The sequence below is a fragment of the Carcharodon carcharias genome, chromosome 20 (genome assembly GCF_017639515.1).
Source record: "Carcharodon carcharias isolate sCarCar2 chromosome 20, sCarCar2.pri, whole genome shotgun sequence".
Lineage (NCBI taxonomy): Eukaryota > Metazoa > Chordata > Chondrichthyes > Lamniformes > Lamnidae > Carcharodon > Carcharodon carcharias.
In genome coordinates, this window is record NC_054486.1 from 34,750,073 (window position 1) to 34,767,366 (window position 17,294).

Consider the following 17,294-nt stretch of genomic DNA (forward strand, 5'->3'; position numbering starts at 1 on the left):
ATCGGACCAGAGCCCCTTCTGCTGTACAAGAGTACTGGAACTTTCGTGAGGAATTCCAAGTAGCAGAAGGAATACTTTGAGGGAGAAAAGATCATAATTCCTGCAACACTGAGGGAAGAAATGCTGCAGCATATATATGAACGTCACCTCAGCATTGAAACATGGAAGAGCTCGACATGTAATTTATTGGCCTGGAATAGGAGCACAAATTGGGGAAGTGGTGAATGCATGTGCAATGCACCAGATGTACAGTAAGTTGCAACAAAAAGAATCACTTCAACCACACAGTGTTCCAGAGAGGCCCTGGCAGAAAATTGGAGTGGACATGTTCACACTTGACAACAGTGAGTACCTACTAGTTGTAGATTATTACTCAAAGTTTTTTGAGTCTGTGCTGTTGCGAAATGATGGTAAGAGTATCACTGTAATAAATCATTTAAAATCAATTTTTGCTCCCCAAGGCATACCTGAAGTGCTCATCTCAGGTAACGGTCCACAATTCTCAGGCACTGAGTTTCGCAAATTTGCACAGGACTGGGAGTTTTGCCACACTACATCAAGTCCCAAATATCCACAATACATCGGAATTAAAAGCAGATCTTAAAACACCTGTTGAAGAAGGCAAAGGGGGAAGGAAGAGACCCCTACCTGGCTCTGCTGGATTTCAGGAATACTTCAGTAGAGAGCATTGTATCATCTCCAGCACAGCTCCTGATAGGGAGAAAACTAAGAACTAAGCTTCCAAATGTGCCCCAACTGTTATTTCCACAGCCAGTGAGCTGCAGCATGCAGGACCTGCTCAAACGGAGACAGCAGGAGCAGAAACAGTACTTTGATCAAGGTGCCTGACCTCTGCCTGACCTGAACATGGGAGAGACAGTGAGGATTCAGCATGAAGGGATCTGGAATCCTGCTGTTGTCACAGGAATCACAGGAGAACCAAAGTCTTACATAGTACAGACTTCAAACAAACAACCAGAAATTCTTACAGAAAACAAATGAAATGCAAACCTGCTCTGAACCAGAAAGTGTAACTGAAGATCAAAACCCAGAATGCACCAGTGAAGCAACAGATAACCAGACAAAGCCTGAAAGTCCTGAAAACTATCCATGGGGTGATAATGACACAGAGCTGGAGAAGGCCCCTTGCCCTTTAAAATCACCTCTGTCACCATTCAGAACATCTAGTAGAAGAATTGTGGGGAAAAAAAAGCAGAGATACATTGATGAGTAAAAAAACAAACCAGGCTGATCAAAACAGACTGAGAAAGACTGTGTACTTGAGTTGTGTAAAAGATTTTTTTTTAAAAAGCGAAATGTCATGTTAATAGTTGATTGTGGCAGTGGACTCCAGTATTAGATATTATACGGTACTAGATGAGTGTCATCTGACCTGGGAGTTGAAGGTCAGATAACACATGATGGAGCCTGTCTTCATAGAATTCAGTTACTGCAGATATGTGTTCATGTCAGGAAAATGTGTATCAATAAAGTTAGCTCAGCTACAATGTTGACGGCCTGTGTGCATCATTAAAACAAAAAACAAGACAATAGGGACTTGAAACGCCATAACCTACAGGGCTACAATCCAAGATGTAAAATAGGATTAGGCTGGATAGCTCTTTTTCATCCTGCACAGATATGATGGGCTGAATGGTCTCCTATGCTGTAAATTTTCTATACTTCTAAAAATCATTGGGGCATTAAAAAGTGTACATTTTTCATTTTCTTTGAAGTTTCATTTATTAGTTAGTGATATCAGAGATGGGGGCGGGGAGGTGGCATGAATAGCCATTTGACTGGACAATTCTTAACTGCCAATGAGGTAATGAAGGATCTTTCTGCTTTCCAATTGGTGTGGGAAGGCAGGGCGCCATCAGGGCGAATGTATTGGGTGACCTGGGGATTGGGCTGTTGGTGGCAGTAGGTCATGTGATAAGCTCATGGGAAAGGTGCAAACAGACTTGGCAACCCTAGTTGTGACATCAGATTTATCTGTGTTCGGAATAATTAACCGCTCTCTAAAGGTAAGTGAGTGATTGAGCTAACCAATGACAGTAAAGTTATACTTTGGAAGGGGAGAAGCAAAATGCTGCTGTAGTACATGGCAACTACAGAGAAAGGATGGCATGCAGTCCGTTTGTGCATGATGTTTCTTTTAGATAACTCCAGCAGGATCTGCACTGAGCTGTGTTGAGATCCCTGTCCAGTCATTTCTTCTCAGTTGCTGTTCAGCCAGCTAGTGCTGTAGCTTTCCGACATTTTAAAATCTTAGGTCCGAAGTGGAAATGTATTTACACACATTTAAAAACCCCCTTCTCTTCTTCCAAGTCCATGCACGTTTAGTGGGGGTAGGAGACGCATGGCTTCCGGTGTCACGTAACCTGTAGCCGCTCCCACTGTTGGCTGTTGAGCTCAGGGCGACAGGGTGTGGTCCCCACCCGATTGCCATCGGTCTTGGCTGCTTGGCTGTCCAGGCAAGCGCCAGTTATGAGGTGCTGAATGGCTGATCCCTTCAACTTCCATTTCTGAAATAAAAAGTGAAGACATTGTGATACACTTGTATTTAAACAGAGTCTTTCGTGACCTCAGGATGTTCATTGTCACCCTTACTAAGACTAGCTTTTTATTCCAGATTTATTTAATTAACAGAATCTAAATTCCCTCAGCTGCCATGGTAGGATCTGAACTCATGTCTCCTGATCATTAGCTCAGGCCTCTGGGTTTTCAATCCCTAACCTACCCATTATACTACTGGACCCTTACTGCACCATCACTGTTGTAATGTGGGAGCAAACGTGTGCATGGCAAGCTCCCGTAACCAGGAATGAGTTAATGTGTGATAAATATTGGCAGGGCATTGGAGAGAACTCCCTTTCTCTTCTTTGAAATAGTGCACATCAGCTTTTATGTCAATCTAACAGGGCTGGCGGGACCTCATTTTAACATTTCAACTGAAAGATTTCATCTCTGAAAATGCAGTACTCCCTCAGTCTGAATTTTGTGCTCAAGTCTCTGGAGTGCAGCTTGAACCCACAACTTTCTGACACGAAATGACAGTGTCATAGAGTTTATGCTACCGCTGAGCCACAGCTGACATTTCGAGGACTCGGTCATGTGCTTCTGTTGACAGAATCTAATCTCTGACAATTGAGTTTGCTTTAGTTTCATAGGCCTAAATTTCATTCTCCCCCACCAGCAGGTTTTTAGGAATGGGGAGGGTGGACGCTGTTGGGCGGGGGAGAGTATGAAATAGGATGACTGGACTTCTGCTGGGTTTTTGCCTGCCCCGACTTCTCAGCAATTTTATGCTGGCGCAGGCGATGCCTCAGGCTGCTCTTGCCCCAATTGACCACTTAAGCGCCGTTTCCCACCCAGCTTCAATATTTAGGCTGGTGGGAGGATTTTCCGGTGGGGGGAAGCCCAAAAATGATGGGGTTTAGGCCTCAGGAGTGAAGGGGGTGGGCGCCTCCATCAGAAGCCCCCTTCTAACTTCAGGTGCCCTTAAGGTCCTCCCCTTGAGATCCGGTGGCCACGTGATGATGTCTGACATGCACCCGCCATTAATTAACAGACCACGTAAGGCCCTTGACTCACCAATTGATGCCAATTTTTTGGCACCTGTGCAATCTTTGGGTCAGCGCACGGGCACAACGGGCAGGCAGGTAGGACACATTTGTATAAACCTCATCCACAGGCACAATAAGAGGGCTCAGTGGGGTCAAAGTGTGCTCTCTCAATTATTGATTTTTCACAGTTTTTGAAACTTGCCTGTGTGATCTGCAATACTTCAAAACGCACACCAGCTGCTTTGTCTGGACTCTTAACCCTCAGGTCAGCACTCTGCAGTGAGGAATCTTTTTTGGGCCTGCAGGTTTCTGGAAGCCTTTCCATAGCCTGGGAATGGGAACTGAACTCTCCACTGGAGGCACTTCCACTAAGGAGGACAGGAGGGCTAGAAGTGGGAGGAGGCACATTCAGCCTCCAGGGGAGCCAACTTTGGGAGGACAGAATAGTTACCCAGGAAAGGTTAGCAGAATTAAAACCACATCTAACTCCTGGGTAACTATACAACTGTCACCCCGCCGCCCCCCCCCCACCCCCACCCCCAACAACTGAACTCTAGCCCCCGACTACCCTCCCCCATCCTCACTACCCTCCCCATCTACACCTCCACCCCACCAATTGGACCCCAGCCCCCTACACCCCCCACCCACCAACAAACGCCAAACCCTTTGACCATCCATCCCCATTCATCTGGGACCGCACCCTGTCCCCTCCCCCTACCCCAACCACTTACCCCCTCACCCACTTACCTTACATGCCTTCTCTCCTGTCAAGTCTGGCACCACTTTATGCTAGCTAGTGCCGTAAAAAGGGGTCATGGCTCCAATGCCTCTACCCTTCACTGAAAGGACTCCAGAGCTGCTGCATTGCATAATTCTCACCAGGCCTGGGTTGGAAGATTGGGTGAGAAACGTGCAGCTTGTGGCCTCGGTAAATAAAAAGGAGTGGAGTGGCAATCCAATGGTGATTGCCGCTCCTTGGCAGTTCTGTGCCAATACTTTGCTTTTCTAATCTTAGTGCCAAAGTGGACAACCTTTTATTTTCCCATATTATACCCATCTGCCAAATTTCTGCCCGCTCACTTAACCTATCTAAATTCCTTTGCAGACCCTTTGTATCCTTCTCACTACCTGCCTTCCTATCATTAGCAAAGTTGGCTACAATATAGTCAGTCCCTTCAGACAATTCATTAATACAGATTGTAAAAAGTTGATGTCCCAGCACGGATCCTTATAACACTCCACTGGTCACAGTTTGTCAGCCTGAAAATTATCCACTTAGCCCAACTCTCTGTTTCCTGTTAGCCAATCCTCTGTCCATACTAGTATATTACCCCCAACGCAATGAGCTTTTGTGCAGTAAACCTTTATGTGGCATTTTATCAAATGTCTTTTGGAAATCCAAATACACTACATCTATTGATACCCCTTTATCCACCCTGCTTGTAACATCAATAAAGAACTCTAACAAATTTGTCAAACACAATTTTCCTTTCACAAAACCATGTTGACTCAGTTTAATTGTGTTATGAATTTATAAATATCCTGTTGCTACCTCCTTAATAATGGGTTCTAGCATTTTCCCAATGACAGTTGTTAGGCTAACTGGCCAATGGTTTCCTGGTTTCAGTCTCCCTTTTTTCTTGAATAGTGGTGTTAAATTTGTGATTTCCTAATCCACTGTGACCTTTCCAGAATCTAGAGAATTTTGGAAGATTACAACAAGTGTTAGGACTATCTCTGCAGCCACTTCCTTTAAGACCCTAGATTGATGGCCATCAGATTCACACAACTTATCAGCCTTTAATCCCATTAATTTTCCTAGCACTTATTCTCTAGTGACTGTGATTGTTTTAAGTTCCGCCTCCCGTTTGTTCCCTGCTGTTCTTCTATTCTTGGGATGTATTTTATGTTTTCTACCGTGAAGACAAATCTCTTCCATTTCCTCATTTCCCATTACCTATTACCCAGTCCTATCTTCTAAGGGATCAACACTCATGTTGGCTGCTCTTTTCATTTTTATAAACTTGTGGAAGCTTTCACTATTTTAGATTTCTTGCTAGTTTTCTCTCATACTCCAATATCTCCCTCTTTTTTGGGGGGGCAACCTTTGATAATTTTTAAAATTTTCCCAATCTTCTGGCCTACCACTAATTTTTGCAGTTTTTTCTGTTCATTTGATACCATCCTTAACATCCTTAATTAGCTACGCATGGTGCATCCTTCTGGTAGAGTCTTTTTTCCTCAATGGACTATATCTTTGTTGAGAGTAATGAAATATCTCCTTAAATGTCTGCCACTGCTTCTCTACCAACTTAACATTTAACATTTCTTCCAATTCCACTTTGGCCAACTGTGTCCTCATACCCTTGTCATTGCTTTTTATTTAAGTTTAAGACTCAAGTTTCCAACGCAAGTTTCTCACCCTCAAACTGAATGTGAAATTCTATCACGTTATGATCGCTCTTACCTGGAGGATCCTTTACTATGAGGTCATTAATTAATCTTGTCTCATTACACATTACCAGTTTTAAAGTTCGCCTCCAAGCCATACAGCATCCTGAGTTGGAAATATATCACCGCTCCTTCACTGTCGTTGGGTCAAAATCCTGGAACTCCCTTCCTAACAGCATGGTGGGTGCCACATGGGCTGCAGCAGTTGAAGAAGGCAGCTCACCACCAACTTCTCAAGGGCAATTAGGGATGGACAACAAATGCTGGCCAGCCAGTGAAGCCCAGATATAAACAGATATAAAAAAAAACTTTGTGTCACTGGCAGAGGGGCTGGGGAGCTCTTGACACACTCAGGGTGCCTTGAGAAGAACCATCAAGTGTGTCATGTTGCACCTCCCCTGCCCTCCTTCCCGGTAACTGAGGTTCATCTGGCGGGATGTCCAGGGGTGCCAACAACTTCTTACTGATCCACTGCTACAGTGAGCTCATGGTGCCAGCGATGGTCTGCAGGGTCATGCTGACACCAGGCATGCACTGTGTGGTCTCCTGAACTGGCATCTCCAAGGTGGTCGCCACACTCTCCTACCTGAGACATGGCAGAGGTCATATTGTGGAAGGACTCCTCCATCACTTGCACATATCTGCTCAAAACCTCAGGTAGCTCTGCCAGATTCTCCCCTGTTTGCTCCTGCAACTCCGACAGGTTGAGTGTGGCCCTCATTAGAGGCCCTTCATCAGCCAGGGACACAACCAGGCTCTGCCCTCCAACAGTCCTCAAACTTTCAGTGGCTTCGTCTCTCATTGCCTCCCTCAACTGTATCTGCGTGAGTGATGGTGATCACCAGACAACGCACTGTGCCAGCAAGTGATCAGCTCCGCACCAAGACATGTGTATCTGTGCAAGTGCTGAGTGCAGGGGACAGGTGCAATGCTGCTCCCTCAGAGACATCTGGACTGTCATCCTTTGGGGAGATGTCAGGTGGAAGACATGCGGCTGGTCACAACTCTATGCGGCAGTCGACCCTGCAAATGAAGCATGAAAACAATTACTGGAGTGATGATGTTAAGACACTCTATCATTCTTGGGTGCAGCAGGTTGCCACGGTACCCAGAGATGATGGGTAAGCACAATTCCTCCTCACTCTCCACAAGAGCCAATACAAACCCAGAGTCAGATATGGTCCGACCGCTCTGCTCTCCTGCCGGCTCCAGTGCTTCCAGCTCTGCCTCTATCAGCGGACAAATCTCCAACACTCCACCCACCTCAGTCCTGGATCTCTCCCTGATGTTGTGGGCTTTTTTGTCCTGCAAGCATAAGAGGAGTAAAAATGAGGTTTCCAGTGATGCTCAGAGGAATCCCTTACTGCCGGACTATCCTCTGGTCCCTTGAGGTGTCAGATTGCCCAGCTGTCCTTCCAATCCTCATGTTCTTAGGAAATCTGGGTAAGGTGCAGAAGAAGATGCAGACTCCAGTGACACACACACACATATGCAGCCTATGCAACAATGGAATTTGATGAGGGGGAACACTTTACACTTCAATGCCCACCCAAGCCCATTCAGTGCCCCTATTTTTTCCACTCACCTTCCATCCACTTCTTGACAGTAGGAAACTCAAAAGCACCCTTACATTGCAGAGGAGTTCATTCACCTTTTGTTGGCACTGGAACCAGTCCCTCAGATGGAGCCCACGGCTGCTCACCTCCATGATGACCTACCTTCTGGCCACCTTGGTCATTCAGGGTGGCCTTTTGTGCTCATGATCTGGAAATAGAGCTTCTCTGTGTTTCTGAGTTCTCATTGAACAATGGGGTGATGCACCTGGTGGATTGCAATATCCCCAAACAAAGCTGAATCCACTGATGATACTGACCGAATTTTTACAAAGATGGAGATTTCTTATACCTGGACTCACAAGTTTTCTGTTACAATGTTCATACATCTGACAGTGCTGGCCAGTTCAATTGTAGCCCTCTGTCAGAAAGACTGCAAATGGGATTTCAGCTTTTAAATAGGGCTTTCTGCCCTTTTACATATGGTGCCTTCTCCTGAAAGAGGATCAGGTGACGCAGATCTCCCGACACCAGAGCCACATGATCCAACAGCAAGCTCGCATCACACAAATTCATGAGCTTGCTGCCACATGATTGGGTTCAGATGGCTGCATCCTACGCATGCCAGATTCCCAACCTCTGCTAGGCCTGTTATTGGCTCATTGACAGTAAATCCAGCCTGTAGTATTCTAAGAAACTGTCCCGAATACATTCTATGAACTCATCCTCGAGGCTACTTTTACCAATTTGATTTGTCCAATCTATGTGAAGATTAAAACCTCCCATGATTATTGCTGTATCTTTCTTACAGTAAGAAAGGTATTGCAATAATCATGGGAGATTTGAATCTTCATATAAATTGGACACTGTAGCTACCATCAGGGGCCTATGAACTACTCCCACCAATTGAAATTTACCATTTCTTATCTGATTCCACATCTTGATCCTCCAAAACAAGGTCTCACTACTGTACTTTTCTCATCCTTTATTAAGAGAGCTACCCCACCTCCTTTTTCTTTCTTCCTGTCCTTCCAAAATGTAAAATACCCTTGAATATTCAGGTCCCAGCCATGGTCACTTGCAACTATGTCTCTATAATGGCTCGTATCATGCTCATTTATTCCTATTTGTGCTATCAATTCATGCAATTTATTAATACTGTGTGAATCCAGACAAAGAGCCTTTAATTCTATCTTTTTACCATTTTTCCCCATTCTGATCTTATTTGCTGGTACGCTCTTATGTTTGTACGCACTGTCCCTTCCTGTCACACTCTGGTCCTTATTGCTAACCTGTACTATTACATTGTCCTTCCTCTTCAACTCTCCAAATCTCCCTTGGGAAGAATGCTCCCACCCACTATTTAATTAAAAGCCCTCACTACAGCCCTAATTATACGATTTGCCAGAATACTTGTTCTAGCGTGATTCAGGTGAAGACCATCCCAACGGTACGACTCCCACTTTCCCCAGTACTGGTGCCAGTGCCCCATGAATCAAAACCTATTTCTCCCTCAACAATCTTCAAACCACGCATTCAACTCTCTAATCTTATTTGCCCAATGACAATTTACTCATGGTTCACCTGTGTGGTTCTGCCTTTTAATTTAGTACCTAGCTGCTCATCCTCTTTCAGTAGAACCTCTTTCTTCATCCTGCCTCTGTGGTTGGTTCTCATGTGGGCCACAACAACTGGATCCTTTCCCTCTCACTCCAAATTCCTTTCCAGCACAAGGTGTCCTTAACTGGGAGGCAACACAGCCTTCGAGACTCGCACTCTCATCTGTAGAAAACGGTATCTATCCCCCTAACTATACTACTACTACATTCTTATTTACTCCCCTCACTTAACGGCTCCTGACACCATGGCGCCATGGTCAGTTTGCTCATCCTCCCTGCAGTCCCTACTCCCATCCACACAAGCTACAAAAACAGCGAACCTGTTCATGGAGTTGAAGGCAAATTATTGACTTAGTTCTGAGATTGGTTAGGCAGTAAATGACAAAGGAGGGATAATGAGCATGTGCTTGAATGGGAAGGAAGTGACTCGTGATGTCCCACATTGATCTGTGCCAGGGCCTCAATTATTCACCTATATTAATGGCTACAAGTCGAACATCCAAGGTTGCAGCTAACTCAAAGATTGGTGGTATAGTGAGCAGTGTAGAGGGGGAAGAAACAGATTACAGAAAGACATTGACAGATTATGTGAAGGAGCAAAGCTGTAGCAGAAATCCCGGAATTCAGCACAAGTAAATGTGAGGTCATCTTTTTTGGACCAAAAGTGGTTAGATCTGAGTATTATTTAAACGCTAAAAATCTAGGAACAATGGGATTCAAAAAGATTTAGGGGTCCATGAACACAAATCACTAAAACATAGTCATGAAGCGGGAAAAAAAATCAAAATGGCGATTGGAATGTTAATGTTTATAAATTGAGGCCTGGAGTCTTGTGGTTTAGTAGATGTGCCTCTGACTCTGAACCAGAAGCACCAGGTCCAAGACCCAGGCCACAGAAGGAGCATTCATGATGTGGTTTAACAGGTTGATAATCAGCCTGCTAATCCTTCCAATACTTCCCCACAATTCCCGTGAGGGAAAAAAAGTGTGTGAAGTTTTGAAACAAACAAAGGACTGGAATAGAAAGGGAAGTTTTGCTACAGCTGTACAAAGCTCTGTTTAGATCGCATCTGGAATACTGTGTACAGTTCAAGACAGCACGCCTTAGAAAGGAAAGATATGGCCTTGGAAGGAGTGCAGTTAGATTTATGAGTATGTTAGCAGGGATCCAAGGGTTAGATTATCAGGTGACACCACAAAAACTACGTTTGTATTTCCTGAAATCTGGAAGGTTAAGGAGTGATTGAGATATTTAGAATTTTGAAAGGAATTGAGAGGGTAGGTGCTGGTGAAAATGTCTTGTGGTGCAGTGGTAGTGCCCGTGCTTCTGGGCCAGAAGTTCTGGGTTAAAGTCCAACTTCAGGACTTGATGGCCATGAAAGATGCATTCATAACATGGCCAAACAGGTTGATTCTCAGCCTGTAAACCCTTCCAATTAACCTAATGGCAGGTGATAAGAGTGGGAGAGTGCCCTTGTCAGCCATACTGCAGAAGATATTGGCAAACCACTGCAGTACTTTGCCAAGTATAATCATGGTCCAATCCAATAGAAGTCCATGGTCACCAACTCCCTCTTAGGGCATGGTACCTGAAGAAGAAGGAGGAAATGTCAGTGGAGGAGTCTAGGACAAAAGGCCATTACCTTAAAATCAAAGGCAGGTGGGAAGTTAGGAAATATTTCTTCATGCAAAGCATGCTTGAAGTGTAGAACTCTCTCCCACAAAAAGCCGTAGATACTAACTCATATAAGCATTCCAGTCTGAGATCAATAGTATTTTGTTAACAAAGAGTATAATAGGATATGAAGCCAAGGCAGGTGGATGGATTAAAGGTAAAGATCAGCATTATCTCACTGAATGGTGGAACAGACTCGAGAAGCTGAATGGCCTCCTTCTGTTCCTATTCTGAAGATCCACAAGAAAATCACTGGTCTGTAGGAATACAGACTGCAGTATTCAGTGTTTTTACTCCCCTCCCATAGCACAGTTTAAGTGTGCTCTTTATTACAGTATGGTAGCATAGTCATTAAATGTTACCAGATGATTAACCCACAGAACAAGTTCAAATTCCATCATGGCAGTTTGAGATTTTGAATTTAGTTTAAATAATCTGGGAATAAAAAAAAATCTAGTGTCAGTATAGTTGACCATGAAGCTGTCGGATTGTCATTAAAAAAGAAACTCAACCAATTCATGCCCTTTAACGAAGGAAATCTGTCTGGGTTTATATGAGACTGCATTCTCACACCAACATGGTTGATTTTTAATGCCTCCTGAAGTGCTCTAGAAGTCCCTCAGTTGTATCAAATAGTTCAAGGGATGGCAACAAATGCCAGCCTTGTCAGCAACACTCCCTCTAATTTTTTATTTGGAACATAAGACCATAAGACATAAGACATAAGAGCAGAAATTAGGCCAATCGGCCCATCGGGTCTGCTCCACCATTCAAGCATGGCTGATAAGTTTCTCAACCCCATTCTCCCGCCTTCTCCCCATAACCTTTGATCCCCTTAACAATCAAGAACCTATCTATCTCGGTCTTAAATACACTCAATGACCTGGCCTCCACAGCCTTCTGTGGCAATGAATTCCATAGATTCACCACTCTCTGGCTAAAGAAGTTTCTCCTCATCTAAAAAGTCTTCCCTTTACTCTGAGGCTGTGCCCTCGGATCCTAGTCTCTCCTACTAATGGAAACATCTTCCCCACGTCCACTCTATCCAGGCCTTTCAGTATTCTGTAAGTTTCAATCAGATTCCCCCTCATCCTTCTAAACTCCATTGAGTATAGACCCAGAGTCCTCAAATGTTCCTCATATGTTAAGCCTTTCGTTCTCGTGAACCTCCTCTGGACCCTCTCCAGGGCCAGCACATACTTCCTGAGATACGGGGTCCAAAATTGCTCACAATATTCTAAATGTGATCTGACCAGAGCCTTATAAAGCCTCAGCAGCACATCCCTGCTTTTATATTCTAGTCCTCTCGAAATAAATACTAACATTGCATTTGCCTTCCTAACTACTGACTCAACTTGCAAGTTAACCTTAAGAGAATCCTGGACTAGGATTCCTAAGTCCCCCTGCACTCCATATTTCTGAATTCTCTCCCCATTTAGAAAATAGTCTATGCCTCTATTCTTCCTACCAAAGTGCGTGACCTCACACCTACCCACGTTGTATTCCATCGGCTGCTTCTTTGCCCATTCTCCTAACCTGTCCAAATCCTTCTGCAGCCTCTCCGCCTCCTCAATACTACCTGTCCCTCCACCGATCTTTGTATCATCTGCAAACTTAGCCAGAATGCCCTCAGTTCCTTTATCTAGATCATTAATGTATAAAGTGATAAGTTGTGGTCCCAACACTGACCCTTGCGGGACTCCACTAGTCACTGGCCGCCATCCTGAGAAGGACCCCCTTATCCCCACTCTGCCTCCTGCCAGACAGCCAATCTTCTATCCATGCTAGTACCTTGCCTCTAACACCATGGGTTCTTATCTTACTGAGCAGCCTCCTGTGCAGCATCTTGTCAAAGGCCTTCTGGAAGTCCAAGTAGATAACATCCATTGGCTCTCCTTTGTCTAACCTACTCATTACCTCCTCAAAGAATTCTAACAGATTTGTCAGGCATGACCTCCCCTTGATGAAACCATGCTGACTTTGGCAAATTTTACCATGCACTTCCAAGTATTCTGAAATCTCATCCTTAATAATGGACTCTAAAATCTTAGCAACAACCGAGGTCAGGCTAATCGGCTTGTAATTTCCCGTCTTTTGCCTCACTCCCTTCTTAAACAGGGGGGTTACATTAGCGATGTCCTCTGGGACCCTCCCTGATTCCAGTGATTCCTGAAAGATCACCACTAACACCTCCACTATCTCTTCAGCTATCTCCTTCAGAACTCTGGGGTGTAATCCACCTTCAGACCTTTCAGTTTTCCTAGCACCTTCTCCTTGGTAATGACCACCATTCTCACCTCTGCCCCCCGACTCTCTTGAACTTTGGGGATGTCACTCGTGTCTTCCACTGTGAAGACTGATGCAAGGTACCTATTCAGTTCCTCCCCCATTTCTTTGTTCCCCACTACTACTTCTCCAGCGTCATTTTCCAGCGGCCCAAAGTCCAATTTTGCCTCTCTCTTACCCTTTATATATCTAAAAACACTCTTGCAATCTTCTTTTATATTACAGACTAGTTTACCCTCATATTTAATCTTCTCCCACCTTATTTCTTTTTTAGTTGTCCTCTGTTGGTCTTTGTAGGCTTCCCAATCTCCTGGTTTCCCACTGCTCTTCGCCACATTGTATGCTTTCTCTTTAGCTTTTATGCTGTCCCTGTCTTCCCTTGTCAGCCATGGTTGCCTCGTCCTCCCTTTAGTATGCTTCTTCTTCCTAGGGATGAATTTTTGCTGTGTCTCCCAAATTACTCCCAGAAACTCCTGCCATTGCTGTTCCACTGTCTTTCCTGCTAGGCTCATCTCCCAGTCAATTCTGGCCAGCTCCTCCCTCATGCCTCTGTAGTTGCCTTTATTCAACTGTAATATCGTTACATCTGATTCCAGCTTTTACCTCTCAAATTGCAGAGTAAATTCTATCATATTATGGTCACTTCCTCCTAAGGGTTCCTTCACCTTAAGCTCCCTTATCAAATCTGCCTCATTACACATCATTAAATCTAGAATTGCCTGTTCCTTAGTGGGCTCCACCACAAGCTGCTCCAAAAAGCCATCTCGTAGATGGGTGGGCAATTTGTTTGAGTGTATGGCCCCTTTAAATTCTTTTGTGTGGCCTGACACAAGTAAAAGGGCCAACTTGTGTGCTGTCTACGTGGGGACTTTGCAGCTGTTGCACAGCTTAGAGGGGGCAATTGCTTGTAAGTAATGCCCATGTCCTGAGAACAAATGGGTTTGATGGGGAGTGGGGGGCAAACACTGGGTTAGAATCTACTTTGCATCATTTCATCTTTGCAGGAGGAGCTTTGGCGGCTGAGTCAGCTCAGCCTTAAAGGAATACTGCAGGGTGTTTCTTGGGGTATAATAACCAGTAATCCCTGCTGATGTTGGTGTTTTAATGTCTCTGCTAAGTAACCATTTTCCATTATAAACTGAAGTTTTTAAGTGTGCCTCCTGCTGTCTGACCATTGCTGCTATTAGTTAATCTAATGTTTTATTATAAATAAAAACCACAGATGAAGAGCTTGTGTAGTCAGAAGCCCCGACATATGTTTCTCATTAGGAATCCAGAATGTTTGAGAGCAATTACCAAGGCAACACTATAGAGAACAGGCTGCTCTACTTTTCAGTATCACAACAAAGATATGAAAATTATTTAATGGTGATTCTTGATTCTTCTTTAAAAATTAGTTCTCCCACTTCTCTCAATTTAATTTGGTAGATTCACTAGCTATTTCTCTTTCCAATGTGCAGTACTTTCTGCTGTACTAAATTTCATTCACTATTGGCCTGGTCATTGACATATCGAAAGGGTCTGTGCTGAGTGTAAAGTGTGCCAGCTGTGGCTTTGAGCAGTACTCTCCCTTCTTGAGTCAGAGGGAATAGATTCAAGTCTTAACTCCAGTGACTTGAATGCAAAATTCACAATGATGTTCTGGTGCAGTACTGAGGGAATGTTGCGCTGTCGGAGATGATATTAAACAGCTATTAAACCTGTCCTCTCCTGTGCACTTATTGGACTCTATGGTGCTACTGGAAGAAGGACAGGGGAGTTCTCCCCTGTGGCTTGGCCAATATTTATCCTTCAACCAACCAACCAAAACACAGATTATTCTGGTCATTATCTCATTGCACACAGCAAGACCCCACAAACAGAGCTACTGTGTTTCCCCTTGTTGCAACAGTGACTGCACTTCAAAGGCATTTAATTAGCTGCCCTCTCAGGTTGTCCTACATACCAGGGTGACCGTAGAGGAGGATGAGGGGGTAGGTGTCTGAGATTGAAGCTTGCCTGTCAATAGTATGGACATCCCATCTTCCAATTCCTCACTACTGGAAGCTCAATTCCTACAGGTACGCCCAGACCGACTCTCACCTGTCTGCCATCCTCCCGATTGCACAGTTCCAGTACAACCTGCGAACCTATGGAGAAGTTTGTAATCGCCACACACTTGTCCTGCTGCTTGATTAATGGTCCAGAAAACACCCATTCCTGCAAATAATCAAACATCCAAAACCCAGTCACAAGTGCAGTGTAACCTAAATTGTAACAACAACAACTTGTATTTACATCGTATCTTTAATGTAATTAAACTTCCTAAACCACTTTACAAGAGCATTATCAAATGAAATGTGACACCAAGCCACAAAGAAGATATTAGGTCAAATGACCAAAAGTTTATTGAAAGAAGCAGGTTTTAAGGAGTTTCTTAAAGGATGAAAGGGTAGAGAGGCAGAGAGGGATAGGGAGGATATTCCAGAACTTAAAGCCTAGGTAGCTAAAGACATAGCCACCAATGGTGGAGTGATTAAAATTGGGAATTCTCAAGAGGCCAGAATTAGAGGAGCGCAGATATCTCAGAGATTTGTGAGAAAGCAGAGATAAAAAGGGTCATGGAGAGATTTGAAAACAAGGATGAGAATTTAAAATTGAGACATTGCTTAATCGGGAGCCAATGTGGATCAGAGAGCACAGGGGTGATAGGTTAACAGGAGTTAGGATATCGGCAGCAGAGTTTTGGACATGCTTAAGTTTAAGGTGGATGGAAGATGGGAGGTCGGACAAGAATGTGTTGGAATAGTCAAGTCCAGAGGTAACAAAGGCATGGATGACGGTTTCAGCAACAGATGAGCTGAGACAAGGGCAGAGTCAGGTGATCTTAAGGAGGTGGAAATATGCAATCTTAGTAATAGCACACATTTGTGGGTCAGAAGCGCAACTTGGGGTCAAATATAACACCAAGGCTGCAGACAGTCTGGTTCAGCCTAACAGTTTCCAGGGAGAGGGATGGAGTTAGAAGCTAGGGAATGGAGTTTGAAGCAGGCACCCAAAACAAAGGCTTTGGTCTGACCAATATTTAATTGGTTGAAAATTCTGCTCATCCGGTACCAGATATTGGATCAGCAGCCTGAGGGAAAGAGTCAAGAGAGGTGGTGGTGAGGTAGAGTTGGGTACTGTGAGCGTATATGTGGAAACTGATGTGGAGCAGCATGTAGATGAGAAAAAGGAGGGGACCAAGGATAGATCCTTGGGGGAACCAGACATAACAATACAGGAGCAGGAAGAGCAACCATTACATACTCTGTCTACGATTACATAACCATCTGGATGACAGCGGAGAGGTGTTGGAGGAGGATGGTCTGGTCAACCGTGTGAAAGGCTGCAGACAGATCGAGAAGGCTGAGGAGGAGATGTTAACCTTTGTCTCAGTTACAGAGGATGTCATTTACGATTTACAACAAAACATAATCACACCAGTTTTTTAAATGTTTTTGTTGATATAACAATTATTTTTTTCCAGTTTTCTTCTATCCTCTCCTGATGGAATTGACTCATGCTGGGGAAGGTCTTGGGCACTAGGAATTCTCTGTGATCAAACTATTCTACCATTAAATGCATCACAACCAAATGTGATCCCATTAGCAGTTGTGATGAGTGAGAAACCTGGCTGTTGGATTTTCCCTGCCTTTTTATACCACTGGGACTGCCCCAGCTCAACTGTACTGCCTCCCACTTCACTTAAAAAAAGATGGTGTCACCTATGAGGCCAGTAAGATAGCTCAACAGTACACATTCTTCATTTGGATGTGATGTTAATCTGAGGCTATGTCTGCCCTTTCAGGTGGTTGTAAAAGATCCTATAGCACTATTTCCAACAGCAGAATGGGGTTGATATCTTATTACATTTTGTGGGATCTTGGCTGCTGGGTCTCCTACACTTTCTACATCAGTGACTACACTTCAAATATATTTCATTGGCTGTAAATTGTTTAAGGATGTTCCAAGGTTTAGGGGTGCTATATAAATGTAAGTCTTTCTTTTTAGGATTTAGAATAAGGAAAGATCAGTTGTTCCCATTCCTGCTCGCTATCCAACAGGCAATTACGGATACACGGCCAAAACAAGTTTGGAAAAACACACTACCTTTCGCAAC

At 44.1% G+C, this 17,294-nt stretch overlaps 1 protein-coding gene across 1 annotated transcript in view; it reads right to left on the bottom strand.

Moving 5' to 3' along the window:
* Positions 1-2,341: 2,341 nt before the first annotated feature.
* galnt16 (UDP-N-acetyl-alpha-D-galactosamine:polypeptide N-acetylgalactosaminyltransferase 16) overlaps positions 2,342-17,294 on the bottom strand; it is a 157,654-nt gene continuing 142,701 nt past the window's right edge. The window contains exons 14-15 of the mRNA XM_041214883.1: positions 15,236-15,352; positions 2,342-2,528 (exon numbers count right to left, since the gene is read on the bottom strand). Coding sequence (XP_041070817.1) covers positions 2,376-2,528; positions 15,236-15,352 — 270 coding nt within the window. The 3' untranslated portion in view covers positions 2,342-2,375. The remainder of the gene's footprint in view (positions 2,529-15,235; positions 15,353-17,294) is intronic.